The following is an 18,296-nucleotide window of genomic DNA, read 5'->3' as shown; positions in this document are numbered from 1 at the left end:
TATATTATACGTCTGTCATTTAGGCACTTTTACGAACTCTTCTTTTATTCAAGTGTTCTTTTAAAACGACGGTAGGTTGTATATCTCACCAGGAACAGGTATTCCTCGTAATCAATCGGACCCCCACCCACTGAGGCACAGACCGCGGTTGATCAAAAGCAACATTTTGAAAAGAACCCATCAAAGCCGATATTTACAGGATAAATATAACTTACTAGTACAATGGTGAGAGCCAAATAAGTTACTAAATCTTCTCTCCGGCTAAACACTTTGTAATGATGCTCATCCACCATCACGTGAACTTCCACCAAAAATTGATCCGGTACGTGCTCCATAGATGCGGCACCTGAAATCAAAACGCTGTTATAAATGCTCGAGAAGAAAAATCACCAGTTTTAATTGCCTGCATACGCAAAAATCAAAAAAAGGAAAATTTTTAGGTTGATTGTCATCGTGAAATTTTTTTGCCTGGATTATTTTGTGCGCTCTATAAGACGTAATAAAATGCATATTTAGAGAAAAAATGTGTTGTATAAATTTGTGGATTGTTTTCGTTCTCCTTCATTCAATGAAATAATCAGGGCTCACTTAAAACATAAACAACCTTTATATGTGATGATGCAGGTTACCGCATTAAAACGTAAATTCCTTTGTTGTTTATATTAGTCGTAGGTGGTGCCAAAGGTCGTTGGAGAGCCGCCATGTTTGTAATTATTTCTGACGCGACTGCTTCTGGTAGTCATTCTTGTCACGATCGGCCGAGATCGCGCATGAGGAGGTCGAGGCACCCGGAGAGAGAAGAGACGACCAGCCGCTTGGTGATGATGAAGGACGACTGTCCCCCGCGGCTGTGATCGCCGGTGATGGGATGGATACATAAATGCAAATGACTGGACCCCTTATATCGGGCGATAGCTTGCGCCACCTAGCCTAGCAGTTAAGAACTAAAGGTATGCTTCCTTTCTTTCGCCCATTTGCTTACCCTCTGCAGTTTTTGACTATCACCAGGTGGTGTGGGATGTCATCAGAATGACCTTCGAAAAATAGGGGAAAAAAACAAATTCACGCCCCGCCCCCCTCTCTTTCTCGCCTCCCCCCCCCCCCCCCCGGCTCTTCCTCCCGGCAAGGTCAAAACTATGGTCGGCGTTACCCCGGCACTGGGCCCACTGGAAGACAGGGTGGATACTCTGGGCCGGAACCACGCGGGAGGGAGTCCGAATTTTCCTCTGTCCTGCCTGTCCCCAGTCGTGTCATCTAGTTGTACGCCGTTCAATTCTCCCTAGATAATTTCCACCAGTCTTCCGTCTCCTTTTTGCCTATAAAATACATTTATCATCTATACTTCCATTCTCGTCTGCGAACCCTGGTGCTCCGGCCAAATCTGTCACTCCCTACGGGAGGGCGGGAGCAAGTCCTGTGAACGTCAACACCACATGTTCTATAGTCTCGGCTTCCCCTTGGCACACAGCACACCGCGTATCGACTCCCCCATAGTTTGTCCTAGATATCCTAGTCTTCAATAATCCTGTTCTAGCCTCGAACCACGCATTGGCGACATTCGCACCTAGTAAAGAAACCATACGCGTGCGTATTCAACTCGAAGTACACACTTTGTGCTTGACGTTTGCGCGAGCGATGGCTTCAGCCACGAGAAGGGAGCGACGGCTCGGCGACGTCTTCGTGCAAGTCGGCTTGGTAGTCGGGCGTATCGTACGGGGCGAATACCAATTCTTTTGATCGGTCGCAAATTTCTCTTTCAAAGGCGGACGGATTTCGCCGGTACCGCGAACGACAGTTCTGAAGTAAAGGTGCCACGCCCGTCGCCCGCTGCCATCGCCGTCCACGCGAGTCCCACAAAGCGCGAAACGACGCACGCACAGAATGCTTCCGGTTCTCTGTGAAAATTGTTTTTTTAATCAACGTATTTGCAGCTTTTTAGAAGCCACAAAAATGGGTTTCATATTTTTCTTTTTTTCATTTTTAATATTAAGTGTGTGCCTTCAGTGGCCAACGACTTTGATTAAATTTAGTCTTTGTGTCTAAACCTTAGAAAACGGCACGTGTCCAGCTGCCGTTAGAAACGGCAGCTGGACACAAACGTTAAAGCGGGGCTGCCTGGCCTGGCCCATGGCCAACCCCGGAGCGGTCCACCAGCGGGATCTGGACAACTCCTGTGGGAACGGCGAGCCCTGGCCATATGACCTGGGCTACGAAGATCCCGGGGTAATTCCGCAGCGAGACTCGGGCATTAATAGCCCGGGACAGCCAGCCTACGCAGCACTGGTGTGGGAAAGGCGATTCGCATGCCTGGGCACGGACTCCGACTGTGTGCTCTGATCGACGGGCGACAACAAGGGTCGGCGTGCCCGGACTGCCGGCTCTCGACGACGAGCAACCGGGAGGTACACTAAACCCATTCGCTGTCTTCTCGTTGTGTTATGTCACTCCCTGGGTGACGGGTGGAGCGCATACCGATCGGGCGGCGAATATTAGTGGAGGGATTTCCGTAAAGAACCCCACAAACTAAAAACCTTGGCTAGCTTAAATACCCTGCCAGCGTCCCTTTAAGGACCGCCTTAATGCCCCAATTCATAGACTCCGGTCTTCCTGGTTTCCGTGGCCGGTGTTAAGTGAAGTGGTGAGTGTCTTGGTTAAGAAAGTAAATGAACTAGTAAGCCCTAGGCGCCATGCTGAGAAAAAACGGGTGGTAGTGGTACCGTACTTACGCAAGGTATCGCATAACCTAAAACATGTAGCTCAGCGATATGGCGTACCGGTTGTTTTTCCAGACGTCCAAACATATGTGCAACAAAAAATGTCTCATCGTTTACGCCCTGTACCTCGTGTGTGGTGTACAGCATCAGGTTGTCGTGTGGTAGAACTTATGTCGGACAGACTGGACGGTATATTAACGACAAGCTTTGTGAACATTACCTATTACTTAAATCCAACGTAGCTGGTCACTTGCCTTTACACTGCGGTAATTGTTAATGTGGTCCAACTCTGGCTAACACTAATATTATAGGTAGATATCAGGCAAAAATTAAAACAAATTTATGAGGCGCTTAATATACATGGTTTGGGGGCGGGCTATGTCAGTCAGCCATCCGTGGCTTTATCACAAAAGAAAATATCATTTTTAAAACGTTAAAGATCTAAAGCTATCGCCTCGCGTTCCAGATTTCGCTAGCTATTAGCACGGGTCTTTATATTCTGTGTCATTTTCTTTATTCTACTCTTTGGAAGATATATTGAGTTGTGAATGTCGGCGTCTTTTTTGTCTTCTGTTTTCTTCAACAGTTTCCTAATGTTGTTCGCTAATTTTAATAATGTTCGAGATCTCCTATTTTATTTGCAAAACACGTATGTGAAACTATAAGCTAAAACTTTGTAATTTTCCAACATAGTTACCATATACTCCTAATAATTTTTGGCAACATCGACAACACGACATCACAAAACCTATAGTCACATCGTTCTTTCCATTTGTGAATGTATTTCATTATTATTCCTACGCTAAACTTCGTAATTCTTCATTTACTTGCATTTCCGTACGTGCTGAGGAAGTTGGCTAGGAGGAGCTCCTGAATACGGGTTATGGTCGTACCTGCTAGTCTTGCGTGCCTCCTATGCTCCTCCCTTTTTCAGAGAGATAAATATAATTAATTGATTAATTTAAATATTGATTTACAGAATGAGTGATTGATTGAATGTTTAACCGCGTGGTCAAAGGTCGGGTAACACAAGTACCCGACCTTAAGTGCAGAGTGCCAAAAAGTGACAGTCATCCACTCCTTCCCTTTGTTTTTATCTCTCTCTCTCTCTCTGTTTCTTTTCTTTTAATCTGTCTCTCCTCTAACCCATTCCTCAACCCTGAACTGGCTCGCCCCCATTTTTAGGAGTGGCCAACTGTTCAGGTTTTCCTTTCTAATAAAACGCTTACTACTACTACTACAAGGCCAGGGGAGTGGGCAAGAAGTGAAATCGATTTAAAACTGCTTTCTTAAATAAACTTTCAGGTCAATGGCCCATGATAAGCCTGAGCGTTGTCTGTATGCAAGATCACAACTTGGGACTTTTCCTTTCGTCTTTACTTTTGGGGAAAATATATATTTTTTGCATAATCCTTTTTGCAGAATGCAACCATCACTGACGTGCACTTCGGACTAGATTGGGTGAGGGTGACGCCTGTATTCTCCTCGAACATGGCAACAGGCGCACTGTCGGTAGCACGAAACATAGGTTACAGAGAGTCGCAGTGCCCCATTGTTGCTTCTGCCACTTGGACTAATGATAAGAAAAGAGTATTCACCTTTCGTTCTTTTGGAACATTGATAAAATTAAACTAATATTCACGCCGTCATTACGCGAAAAAATCGCCGAAGCACACACATTTGACAAAAACCTATATTTCTTCGCTGCTCGCAGAATTGAAACGTCGCTATTTTGAGTATTTGAAACATGTGTGAGACCACGACCTTCTTTATAATTACGACCAATCCACTGCGAAGCCCTAGACGTCGTCTTTAACGTCATCGTCTAGGACGTCTTCCTCGTCCTCGTCCTATCAAGAAGATATACCCACACTGCGCATACCCAGAGGGGCAGTACGCACATTTTCAGATTTAAGCACAAGCTATGAAGAAATTATCGGTTTCAGTATAGTTGGCCCATCGTCAATGATGGTAGTGAAACAACTTGAACATTAAAGAATTAAACAGAGAGAGAGGATTAAACGATTACATAGAATAGAAGCAGTCACTCAATTTCGAAGTGGGGTGCTACGATCGCGCAACGTGAATGTTTGCGGGGTAAACCTTTAAAAAAAAAACGTGTTTACTTCAAATTAGCCTCGCCGCATTCCCAGTGAGCTGAGTCGTGAGTCTCATAGCGAATACTGTCGTAATTTGTAGACAGCGAAAAATAGTGGTGTCTGCAGCCAGTTTATTATGAATATTGCCAATATCTCAAGATCTAATGCGTGCACGTGTTAAAGAGCTCATATTTTCTTTCCACCGCGAAGGCTGAGGCGCGCGAGCGTTTTTATATACGCGGTACAAGTGCCGCTCAGCTGTTGCACTGGCTCTGGTAATGCTTTTTTTCAAACAGCCTTTGCTAACACGCGGTTTCTATTAAGCCGGTCCAGATGAATCTGGAACAAACTTCTAGTGCGGCGAAAAGTCCGAAGCCGTGAAACCCTGCCGATAGCAAAATCATTGCGAGACGGTGTCTCAGAACGCTTAAGAGAAACGCTCAAAACATCAAATAGAAAGCGATGAATAATATTAAACTAACATAAATCTTAAAAAAAGAAAGAATTTGGAGCACCAAACAAATTACAAGACCAATAAACAAAAGTCCTTTTGGCTTGCACTACAATAAAGCGATTTGTGAGACAATAATTAGCATGACGCTTCACCTGCTTTAACTCTCACAAAGGAAATTATATTTGTGGAAAATAAACATTATTAAGACAAGTCAATGACTCGCGATTATTTTTGTAGAAATTTCTCGTACGCGCAATTCGTGTGAAAACAATCGGGTGTGCATTTATTTGACGTTAATAATTGAAAATAAGCGCGTACGTGTATCGATACGAATACATGGAAGGATAAATCTCCGAGGTTGGGGACCGAAACCCAACATCCTTCATTAAGCAACAACATAGAATGACACCAAATATAAAACTGCCCCCCCGCCCAAAAAAAAAAGTTTTAAACATTATCTAGGCAGGAAACCAGAAAATTGACGAAAGAAAGGGAAATTTACAATAAATATATACGTTGAAAAAGTACTAGCGTCGCTACGATGTATCCGGAATCTAGTAATTTCTGCTGTTATGAATTCGACACCAGTCTTTTTTAGTGATCATGAAGGTGCAGAAATGTTCTTGTTCACAGTCCCAATAGAAAATTTTTCAATGATTTTTCTACCAAATTTGCTGTATTCCAGTATTCCAGTATTAGCTAAATTAGGAGCACAGTCATCGCACGTACTGCTGCGAATGACGATTGGGTGAAAGGGATCATTTGAAGCATTTGATGCTTCAAAGTTGTGTCCTCCGAGTGGATGGTTAACGTATCTCCCAGTTTGTTCATTGTGCTGACTACTGCAGATTAGTGGAATTGAATAAGCATTTTTTTATTCGCAAACTAAGAAATTTACTGCATGTTCAAAATTGCACCTTCTCAAACTGTCATTCTAATTTTCCTTTTTACACATCTGCTTTAGGCGCACACGACAAGAAAAAAACACCCTCATGTCAAACTTCATAGCAATAGATATTAACTGATGAGCAAAACTGTGCATCTAGGAAGGAACAGCGAAACAACATTTATCAGCTTGCAGAAGTTGTGACCTGAGAAGGATACTCTCAAGCGTGGAACGAATTGCGTCCGCAGCTTCTAAAAACCTCTGATGCTGAAACTTGAGGTTCCTCTTGCAGAAACTTAGACGACTTGAAGAATGAGGACTTGGCAGACGACCTCACTATGCCATGCTTAACTGACCCGGAATAAGCACTGGTGAAAGGGAGGACTGGTTTTTCCGATCTCTGATGGAAGCCAACATGGAGCATCAGAGGTTAATAAACGCAGGTTTTCCTCTGGCAATACTTCGTTACACACCGTAGAGATTCATTCTCAGGCCAGAACGTCCGCAAGCTGTTGCCAGAAAGACAGGTCGTTAAACTGTGATTTCGTATATGCACAATACTGCGCACCGTTTAAGACCTATCGCCTCCAAGTTCGACGCGAGGCTGGTTTTTCTCCTGTCTTATGCGCCTTAAGCAGATATGTAAGAAGGTAAATGAGAGCGACAGCCCCAGAAGGTGCAATGTTAAATATTACATAAAGTTCGTAAAGTGCGAAAATAGAAAGCTGTATTCAATTTCACTACGCTACAACAGTCAGTACATCGGACCAACTGATGGATGCTTTAACAAAAGACTCAGAGAACACAACTTGGAGGCATCAAAGGCTTCAAATAAATCTTTCACCCAATCGTCGCTTACAGCCGCACGTTCGTTGACTGTACTTTTTTCTCTGATACTAGAATACTGAGAGGGCACAAAAACATATTTGGGAGAGAAATCATTGAACCTTTTGCCAGGGGACTGCCAGCAACAACATTTCAATGCCTTCATATCAGTGAAAAACACAAAGTTCGAATTACAGACACCAGAAATGACTAGATTACTGATATCGCCGGCACACTAGTGCTTTTTAAACTTTTAAATATATAGGAAATTTTTCTTTCCTCGACCAATTTTCTTCTTTGACAATTTAATAATTTTAAAACTTTGGGGAGCAGTTTTATATTTATTTTTATTTATTTATTTATTTATTTAGGAATACTGCAGGCCAATAGCGGCCCAAGCAGGATTGAGGGTTACAAAAGTGGCGTCAAAAAAGAGCAACACCAGTTAATCCGTAAAATGGGAGAGGGGAACAGGGGAAAATAAGCAAAAATTATAATAAAGCACATATAATAGCTCACAACAAAGTTGGGAGGGGTGGCGGTAGTGGGGAACAGGAAAATAAAACACAATGCAAAGAGTTACACATCAAACAAACGCTCAATCGACTCCAAAACATTGTCAGATATAAATATGTGATGAGGTAGGTTGTTCCATTCTGTTATGGTTCTGGGAAAGAGGGAGCATTTAAATGCATTTGCTCGAACTAATACCGGAGTCATTTTATGCGGATGGCCATGCCTTTTGCGCCTAGTCGAGGATGGGTGAAGAAAGGACGACGATTCAAGCCGGAGTTTTTGAAACCAGAGTTGATAAAGAAATTTTAGTCTAGCTAGCTTCCTTCGTGATTCAAGAGGGATGATGTTGTTTCTTTGAATTAAGGCAGCAGGTGAGTCATGCGGGTGGTAGCAATTAAATATAAAACGAGCTGCTTGCTTTTGAACATCTTCCAGTATCTTGATATCTTTTTTTGTGAATGGATCCCAGACTGTACAGGCGTATTCTAACTTCGTTCTTATTAATGTGTTCTTGGCTAAATGTTTCACATGAGAAGGCACGTGCTTAAGCTTGTGCCTTATCATACCTAGTTTTCGACGGGCAGCTGCACAAACGTGTTCAATGTGTGAGGACCAAGATAAGTTGCTAGAAATTGTTATACCAAGATATTTAAAGCTCATAGTCCGAGAGATGTAGTTATCACCAATAAAGTATTCATACTGATGAGAGGATTTTTGTTAGTGATGCGCATGTACAAGGACTTTTCTTGGTTAAGCTTCATCTCCCAACGATCGCACCAGCTAGAAACTGCATTAAGACATTCGTTCAGAGCAACTTGGTACCTAGTAGAGTTAATATCCTTGAACAATAGACAGTCGTCCGCAAATAAACGAATACTCACGCTTTTATCCATACAAAAAGTGAGGTCATTAGTAAAAATTGAAAAAAGGAGAGGGCCAAGGACACTCTTTTGCAAACACCCGAAATTACAGGAAGAGGATCAGAATGGTGACCGTCTACATCGACGAATTGTTTTCATATTTGAAGATAAGCTGAAATCCATTGAACAGCCGTGCTGGGAAGGCCAATCTCATTTAGTTTGTATATAAGACCGGAATGAGGAACTCTGTCGAAGGCTTTGCTAAAATAAAAGAAGATGACGTCGACTTGACCAGGCCTATCTACTATAGAAGCAAAAGAATAGAATAGCTTTCTATGATCTTGGTAAATAAGAAAAAAGTTCTGTTAACGTCGTGGTCCTCGGTGTTTTATCCTTTTATGTATTCGTAGCTAATCTACGTTTTTCCGAGTTAAAAGAATATATATATATATATATATAAACATATAGAAGTTCTCTTTTGAATACTTTGAGCTTGAGAGTGGTTCAAAAACGCCAAACACGATAATCTTCAAAATCCACCATCGGCACTTGCTCTTTTTTAGCATATTTAGAGGCTTAAAACTAAAAACCGATGCGAGTACGGTGCGCCGCAAACTTAACGCCGCCACGAGATGGTCCGGTTTCTGCACCTTTTGAGCTATTCCTGAACCTGGCGATCGAATTAGTTGGTGAAGACTTGCGTCCTCGATGAAAACCCAACCAGGGGAAGGAATTCCAGTAGATGCCGCGACCAATTTATCTTTTGGTAGCATGCAATAGATTAATATTTGCGTAACCAAGTGGCGGCGTTAAGTTTGAGGGGCGCTGTACCTCTAGCGGAATGTATTCTAGGTAAAATAAGGGCGCAAAAAGAACGCGACGCGAGAAAGAAAGAGAAAAAATAAAAATCTTTTTTTTTTATATACAGCGTGCTGAAATTGAAGGAAAAGTGAAAACCTTCTCTGTTTCATAATTTATTTCTCAGTAGTCGTACATAATAAAAACACAAATTTTGCTTAATTTGAAAGGGAATGAAAGGTTCTACGCGTGGTAATATTTTAAAAACGATACTAAACATAGACGACTAGAAAAATCCGCAATTTTGGTCACAGTTGTTCGAGGAGGCATGTTCGGGGATTTTTACAAAGATTGGAACGACGAATAAATTATAGTAGTTATAATGTGGTATTACCTACTTCCATATACCTCACACTAAAAAAATATAGACGCTCTCTTTTGAATACTTTGAGATAGAGAGTGATTCAAAGACGCCACAGAGGACAATCGCCAAAACCTCGTTCTTCTTTCCCGCTACTCTGTGACTTTTTTTCTCAGAAACTAAACATGTCAGGACATTAAAATAAACATATTGTTCTTCCTGGAACATGCTCCACAAAATATAAAAATTTGAAACAAAATAAAAAATACGACTGCCACTCGTTGCCTGAATACAAAGGAAACCGCCCATATATATATATATAGATATATATATATATAATGAGGATAGGAATACGCGGGTAATTAATCGGGGATGTTTAAATACAGTGGGTATGATAGGTGATCAAATGTCCGCAGCCCACAGGATGAGAGCGCGAGCCAGCTCCCTCCAGTGCCCTTGTCGTCGTCCGTTCTCCGGCTTCCTAACAATATCCCGCCGTCGTGGAAATGGCTGGCCACCCGGCGCTTGTGGCAGAGTCAGTAGTTGTGACGGTAATATGGTTTCATGCGGGAAACGTGCAAAACTCCTCTTGATTTGAAGCGACGGTCTCGAGGCGGCGAAACTGGGGCCAGACACGGAAGGGGCCTACAAAGCGCTTTATAAATTTCTCACAGCGTCTGGCGATGCGGGACAGAGTCCAGAAAAGAACTTTATCGCCGACGTTGCATCAAGTTGGGCGATAGAGGTCGGCGTGACGTAGTCGCTGGTGCTGCTGGGACTGCAAGGTGTGAATGCGGGCGAGTTGACGAGCGTCTTCTTCCCGGGATGTTACTTCTTCAATATAGTGCTCAACCGCGTGATCGTCGATGAAGGGGCAGGACAGTGTCAAGCGGTGTGAGAGGCTCACGGGCATACAGAAGGTAACAAGGAGAATAGCCGGCTTTGGCCTGACGGGCGGTATTATAGGCAAGCGTCACATAGGGAAGGATGGTGTCCCAGTTTGTATGGTCGTCGGAAACGTACATACAGATAATGTCAGCTAAGTTGAGATTGAGTCGCTGTGTAAGTCCGTTGGTTTGAGGGTGATAGGCGGTGGTAACTCTGTGGATGGTTGATGCCAGACGTAAGATGTCTTCAAGGACTTTTGAGACAAAAGGGGTCCCTGGATCGCTGATGATCTGTTGGGGTGCGCCGTGGTGTAATAGAAGGCCGTGTAGAAAGAAATTATCGACTTCTTGGGCATTGGCCACACGAGCGCACTTGGATTCGGCTTACCGCGTCAGATGATCGATGGCTACTATGATCCATTTGTTGTTCATTGCCGGCAAAGGGAAGGGGCCGAGAAAGTCGATGCCAATGCTTTGAAATGGCCAATCAGGTGGGACAAGTGGTTGTAAAAAGCCTTGTGACTTTGTGGGCGGAGTTTTTCATGTCTGACACTGATGGCATGCTCGAACGTATTTGCTGATAGTGCGGGTTATGGCGGTCCATATGTAGCTTCGACGAATTTTAAAGTAGGTTTTGAAAACTCCCAAAGCGGCCGGCTACAGGATCGTCGTGATGAGCTTCAATGATTTGTCGCTGTAGGTTGGATGGGACAACAAGAAGCCATGGGCATCCTTCGGGCTCGTAGTTCCGCCGGTAAAGAATTCTATCACGAAATACGAAGAGTCAGGAGCGACGTTGCGTTCGCATTGTGGAGTGGTGCAGCGTTCCGTTCAGGTGTTCAAAAATAGGCCGCAAAGTTACGTTAGAAGATCGGGCGGCGGCAATGTCGACAGTTTCGAAGGCTGCGGTGGTATCCCGGTGAGCGACAGGCTTGGATCCGCATGAAGAAACAAGCAAAGGACTTCTGGAGAGGCTGTCGGCATGGAGGTGGCGTTTTCCAGATTTGTACAAGACGGTAAGGTAGTTTAAGTAGTTTAAGCTTGTAGTCTTGTAGTTTAAGCGACCGAAGTACAAGGCGTCCTGAAGGACCTTTAAAAGTGGCCAACCAGCATAGGCGTGGTAATCAGTGACGATAGAAATGCGCGTGCGTAGAGGTAAGGACGAAATTTGGGTATCGCCCGTACGACGGCTAAGCTTTTGGGTTCGATTGTGGAATAATTACGTTCGCATTTGGTAAGTGTGCGGCTGGCGTAGGCGATGACGTGCTGAGTGCCAGAGATGCTTTGGGCTAACACTGCACGAATTCCATAACCTCTAGCGTCAGTACGAATCTCGGTGTCGGCGCCCAGGACAAAATGGCCGAGTACTGGGACGGTTGTAATGGCCGTTTTGAGTCGTTCGAAAGCTTTGGTTTGCTCCTTACTCCAGTGGAAAGATGTGTTGTTGCGAAGTAGTATGTTCAACGGTTCAGCGAGGTGAGGGAATCCTGGTATAAATCTGCTAAAGTACGTACAGAGGCCAAGGAATGAGCGTACGTTTTTCAAGTTCTTCGGCTGGGGGAAATTGGAGATGGTGGCGGTTTTCTGGGGATCTGGACGAACTCCATCAGTGCTGACGATATGCCCCAGAACTTTAATTTGGCGAGCTCCAAATATGCACTTTTGGGAGTTTAGCTGCAAGCCAGTGGATTGAAAACAATCAAGGACTTGTCTTAGACGGCGTAAATGTCGTTCGAATTTTTCTGCGAAAACAACGGCATCGTCAAGATAACAAAGACATGTTTTCCAAGTGAGACCGCGGAGTAGTGTATCCATTATTCGCTCGAATGTTGTTGGTGTTTTGCGTAGACCGAATGGCATAACATTGAACTGGTAGAGCCCATCAGTTCTGACGAAAGCTGTTTTCGTTCTGTCAGCGTGAGCAACGGGGATTTGAAAGTATCCACTGCGAAGATCCATGGCGGAGAAAAAAGAAGACCCTTGGAGGGTATCGAGGGCGTCGTCAATAGGCGGCAGGGGGTAGACGTCTTTCTTTGTTATTTTGTAGAGGCGACGGTAGTTTATACAAAAACGCGAGGAGCCATCTTTTTTCGTCGCAAGTACTACTGGCGAAGACCAAGGACTATGGGATGGCTTGATAACCCGCTTGTCTAACATATCTTGGACGTCTTCATGAATGTTTCTACACTCGACTGCCGAAACTCTGTACGGACGACTTTGAATAGGTGAAGCTGCTCCAGTGTAGGGATGTGGTGCTGGACATGCGACGTCTGGGCAAGTTGACGCCGGTCGAAATCGAAGAGGTTGTGACAGGTCGTAAGTAGCTTGGTCAAAGCTTTATGCTGCGCTGCGGTCAAAGAAGTGTCTATCATTTTTTCTACATTTTCAAGAACATATGTTGAAGGTGGGAAAGCGACATGAGTCGTTGCTTTAGACAAAGTAGCGAAGTTGTGCTCACAGTGTGCGGTGATCCTAGCCATATTAGTACCGCGGGGTAAAACCTGTGGTTGGGGAGAGGAATTGGTGGCGAGAAGGAAAACTTTGTCATCTGTTGGTACGACAAGGCTGTACGGAATGATAATGTTCTTTTTTGTGAAAGCATTTGAAAGTGGTTCAACGAGGCAACCTGGCGCTGAAAGCGAATGGTCCGGCACAAGGACGACCGCGAGAGCAGAGTGAGGCGGAACGATGTAGTCGTCGTCGGTGTGGAGGGGAACGGAACGAGAGACTGATGAGTCGTCTATGATGTCAGTAGAGCTCAAGTGCAGTTCACGGCTGGCACATTCAATGAGGGCATCGGCGGCTGAGAAAAAATCTCATCCTAAAATAAGGTCGGCCACATAACTGGAAAGGTCAGTGAACACATTAATGAGTGATGCCACTAGTAGATATTGGCACGGCGCAGCATCCAAGGGGTCGTGTGGCCTCTCCATTACCCAAAGGGAAGAAATGTCCAGAAGTTGGTGGAGTTAACACTTTGCTTAAGCGGCGACGAAGGTGATTAGACATGCACGATTTTGGGGACCCTGTCTCGACTAATGCTGGAATTAGCTGTTTATCCAGTGTTACCAATATAGTTGTTGGATAAGGACGAAAAGGATTTTCGTCAGTTCGTGCTGATGCAGCCTGACCTCCGGCGCTAAGGCAGCTGCAGTTTTTAGTTTGACGGTTGGTTGGCGACGGTTGTGTTGTGTTGTAACAACAACTACCTCCGTTTGCAGGTGAGAATTCGATGAAAGTCTGTTACAAAGTTTTCTTCAAAACCTTTTTTGTCTGATTGCACTGCTGCCGAACACAGCAAATTTTGTGAAGTGTGTTGACTGTTTCAACCGTTCGGTTTGTGTTTCCACATCTCAAGATGACTAAAGATGCAAAAGATTTCACCAAAGCTCTTGAAGACTTACGACGAGAAATAAGAACCGAACTAAGGGGACTAAAGGAAAGCGTAAATTACTGCAGCAATTCATGCGATGACATGAAAAAAATTGCTGACGACATTAAGAAACTACGGAGGGAAGTACAAACACTGACAAAAAACAACAAAAATTTAGAAACTGAGAACCGCAAACTAACTAGCAGGTTGGAAGAAATAGAACAATACCAAAGGGCAAATAACCTTGAAATCAAAGGAGCCCCAGAAGTAGGCGATCCTGTCATGATTGTAAAACAGATTGCAGATATTCTAGGCGAGCATATAACCGACGCGGACATTGACATCTGTCACAGGGTGCCTACACAAAAACCCACAGAAAAAAACATTATCGTACGTCTTGTACAAGGAAGCAAGAGAAACCCTCTGTTGCAAAAATGTAAGAAGAAGCGCATGACGACTTCAGATCTTGGTGCTGCTGGTGCGGCATCCCCCGTGTATGTGAATGAGCACCTGACTCGACAAAGCAAACAGAATCTGGGAGCAGCGATCGCTCGAAAACGTGTCGTAGGATGGAAATTTGTTTGGTCATCGGGAGGAAGGGTATACGCACGAAAAAATGAAACCTCACCTACTATCAGAATTGCTGACCTCGACGACGTAGAAAAAATGACGGGGTAATCTCGGTTATTCCCTAGATCTTATTTCAACTACAATTTATATTTTTAATGGATGAAACATATCCGATAGAATGTAGATATTTTGACGACTCATCATTTAATCTCACCTTCCGCAACTTTGAGAGTAGTTTTTCTGCAATCCACGTCAACACCAGGAGTATCAATAACAAACGTGACGACCTGGAAATTTTTTTTGAATCTTTGAGCATGCGCTTTGACGCATTACTTTTTTCTGAGACCTGGATTCCCGAAAATGCTGAACCACCTTACTTTAATGATTATAAATGTGCCAGTTTAGGCAGAGAAAATAAAAGAGGAGGGGGTGTTGCTATCTATTTAAAACAAAATATTTTTTGGTATGTTGTTGAAAATTTCTCTGTGATCACAGCTGATGTTGAGTGCCTTGTTCTAGATGCCAAAACTGTTATTATTGCTGTTATTTATAGACCCCCCACTGGTAGTAAGGAAGATTTTTTAATTTTTTTGGAAGACTTACTATCTTTTCTTGGATCGACCTCCAAACCATTTTTAATTATGGGTGATACAAACATCGACCTACTAAAATGTAATAGTTACGTAATAGAGATGAATAATCTCTTATCTGCTTGGGGATGTACTAACGCTGTGACACTGCCCACCCGAGTGACTTTAGAAACTTCTAGTTCAATAGATATATGTATAACTAATCTCAACGCTAGGGAGGCCACATCTGGCATATTTACACAAGATATAAGCGACCACATGCCAGTTTTCTGTCTGACATCTTTCTATCGTGGCAAAAATACACCGAAACGCGATACTTACCCTTACCGACGCATAAATGAAGAATCGCTGGAAATTTTTTTTTGTCCTGCTCGAGCAAACAAACTGGGAGAATGTCCTTTTGGAACGTGACCCCAACCTTGCGTATGCACTTTTTTCTAACAAATTTAAGCTTTGTTATGACGTCGCTTTTCCCCTTATTCAAGTAAATAATCGTCAAAACCATGTACGAAAACCTTAGATTACAAATGACTTATACAGGCGTATTAAGATAAAAGATAGGATGTACCATAATTTTATTAAATATAGGCACCAAAATCTTCTCATCGAATTTAAAAAAACAAGAAATAAATTGAACTCCGACCTTAAAAAGGCTAAATCCGAATATTATCAAAATATATTTTCAAGGGTATACAATGACCCAAGAAAGATATGGGAAACTGTGAACGAAATTACTGATAGGAAAAAACGTGTGCAGGTAACGCAGAGTGTCACTATCGACGGCAGGAACGTGAGCGGACAGCAAATGGCGAATCTAATGAATATGCATTTTGTTGACGTTGGTTCACCACCAGAACACGAAGACGCTTCGCAATGCTGTATCACAGACGCAATGACTTCCTTATCAAGCACGATAATGCTATTTCCAACTACACCATATGAAGTAGAAGGGCTTATAAATAAAATTAAAAATAATGCCGCAGCTGTCGTAGACGACTTCAAGCCAAGGCCTGTCAAATATGTCTCCCAACAAATATCTTATATCTTGTCACATGTAATCAATCTTACTCTAGAAACTGGAATATTTCCTAACGAACTAAAAATTGCAAGAGTTACTCCAATCCATAAGGGTGGCGGGGAACACCTTCTACAGAATTATAGACCAATCTCGGTTTTGCCAATTTTTTCAAAAATATTTGAAGGGGTTATAAATTCTAGATTAGACAATTTTTTTCCAGGCACAATGTATTAAACAAATGTCAATATGGCTTTCAAAAATCTAAATCAGCAGAGCAGGCACTTGTAGAAGTAAAGGATAAAATTATAAGCAATATTGAAAATAGATTATACACCTTAGGCTTATTCCTAGATTTTAGAAAGGCCTTCGATACGATCCAACATGACATATTACTAATTAAGCTTCAAAGGTACGGCATACGTGGGGTTGCTTTGACATTAATAAAAGACTACCTTCAAAATCGCATGCAGTATGTTTATATTAACAACAATCATTCTAATTCACTCAAAATAAAGTACGGTGTCCCGCAAGGGTCTATTTTAGGCCCGCACTTATTTCTTCTTTATGTGAATGATATCACAAATATTCTGGGATCCCCTGAGCTGGTCATGTACGCAGACGACACTAACGCGTTTTTTGCTTCAACCTCTAAATCGGCCTTAGAATCTATGACAAATATTTATCTAAGCAACCTATCAGTGTGGCTTCAAAATAATAAATTACAACTAAACGTTAAAAAAACAAAATATATAATTTTCACTCCCGTTAATAGGTGCGACAACACTAAGGTGACAATATATTTCGAAAATCAAATTATAGAGGAGGTTACAGAACAAAAATTTCTTGGTGTGTGGTTCAATCGGGAGTTAAGTTGGAACACGCACATAAATAAACTGAGCTCTGAGCTATCCCGAGCCATCGGATGTATTTATAAAATAAGAAACCTCATACCTTTGTGGCTAAAAAAAAATATATACTATGCTTTATTTTATTCCAAACTGTGTTATTGCATTTTAGTCTGGGGCACGACATCGGCAACCAATTATAATAGGTTGATCATCTTACAAAAAAAGATTCTACGACTATTTGAAAATTATAAAGGTAAGCCTCAAAATCTCCCAACTGAACCGCTGTTCAACAAATATGGCCTACTTACCCCTATAAAAATGGCTTCCGCCATTCAATATACATCTGACTGACATTCTATTGCCCCTATCGCCATTCGATTGCTCTCGCTTGAAATTTATGGACACGGTATTACCCCTTTATAGAAGTTTGGCACTGACGTGGTAGGCGCTACAATGGCAATCAAATGGCGAAAGAACCCTTTAGCGTCTTTTTATTGGCAGGTGTCAATACAGAATTCGGGTATCGTCTTTTTATACTCATCCTATTGTCAATCAAGCGCCCCCGGTGGCAGTGCAATACCAGCCAAATTCTGCTGCAAGTAAATCAAACTTTAGGTACAAACCATAGTTATAATATACGCTAGAGGTTCAATTGGCTCTTGTGTTCCGCGGCAAATTGCAGAAAACCATACATGGTAAATTTCTTCCAAAATGTAATTTAATTACAATTACAATCATTTCGCTCCAAAAGTAGCTTAACCATAATTACAACTACTACTATGTGAAAAATAATTCATTACAATTACAAATTACATCAAAAAGTAATGCAATTACTTTACAATTACTTATTTCTGGGAGCGACCATTTTCGTCTATATAACTTCAAACAACATGTTAAGGATGCAACGCATTTCTTCATTCCTTGCCCAAATGTTTGAATCGCCGAATATATGTCACGAATTGTACATTTTTTTTGTAAATTTTCTTAAATTAATGAGAGAAGTTAACAATTTGGGATAATGAAATCCTACGTTCTTATATTTTCAATAAATAATAATAAATTAGTTTATATACACGAAGACACCAGATCACTAAAATAAAATTGGTTGACACACTTTTGTTGGCCAGGCAAATAAAAATATGACAATTAGCCATATCTGAATATTTTAATAGTGTTAATATATGACTACAATCTACATCCACACGCGCTAATACAACCATATTTACAGACAAACGTTTCATTTTTTCCTAAATTATTTACAGTGAGTTGAAATTACAATGGCTCAAAATTTATAAGAAACCGAATACGGGCTCCCGAATCCATCATGACAATATCCACAGGTGCGGAGTCAGCTCAAAAATGCTTATGCAAATAATATCCAAGTAAAACCAACAAAAAATAAACGTGAAAATAATACAAAAAAAATGCGACAGTACTTAAAGAGGGGCGCAAAAAAACTGGCAAACAAATAAATAAAAAAAAAAATTACTTCATAGA

The 18,296-nt window shown here is 42.2% G+C and overlaps 1 protein-coding gene across 1 annotated transcript in view; it reads right to left on the bottom strand.

Moving 5' to 3' along the window:
• The window catches only part of LOC115312126 (A disintegrin and metalloproteinase with thrombospondin motifs 16-like), a 189,702-nt gene that overhangs the window by 107,292 nt on the left and 64,114 nt on the right, over positions 1–18,296 (bottom strand). Inside the window, exon 6 of the mRNA XM_040216799.1 lies at positions 216–346. Within this exon, the coding sequence (XP_040072733.1) occupies positions 216–346 (131 nt within the window). The remainder of the gene's footprint in view (positions 1–215; positions 347–18,296) is intronic.

This window comes from Ixodes scapularis, unplaced genomic scaffold (assembly GCF_016920785.2).
Source record: "Ixodes scapularis isolate PalLabHiFi unplaced genomic scaffold, ASM1692078v2 PGA_scaffold4__175_contigs__length_147842914, whole genome shotgun sequence".
In the NCBI taxonomy this organism is placed as follows: Eukaryota; Metazoa; Arthropoda; class Arachnida; order Ixodida; family Ixodidae; genus Ixodes; species Ixodes scapularis.
The sequence above is the reverse complement of the archived record's forward strand: the minus strand, read 5'-3'. Positions and strand labels throughout refer to the sequence as shown.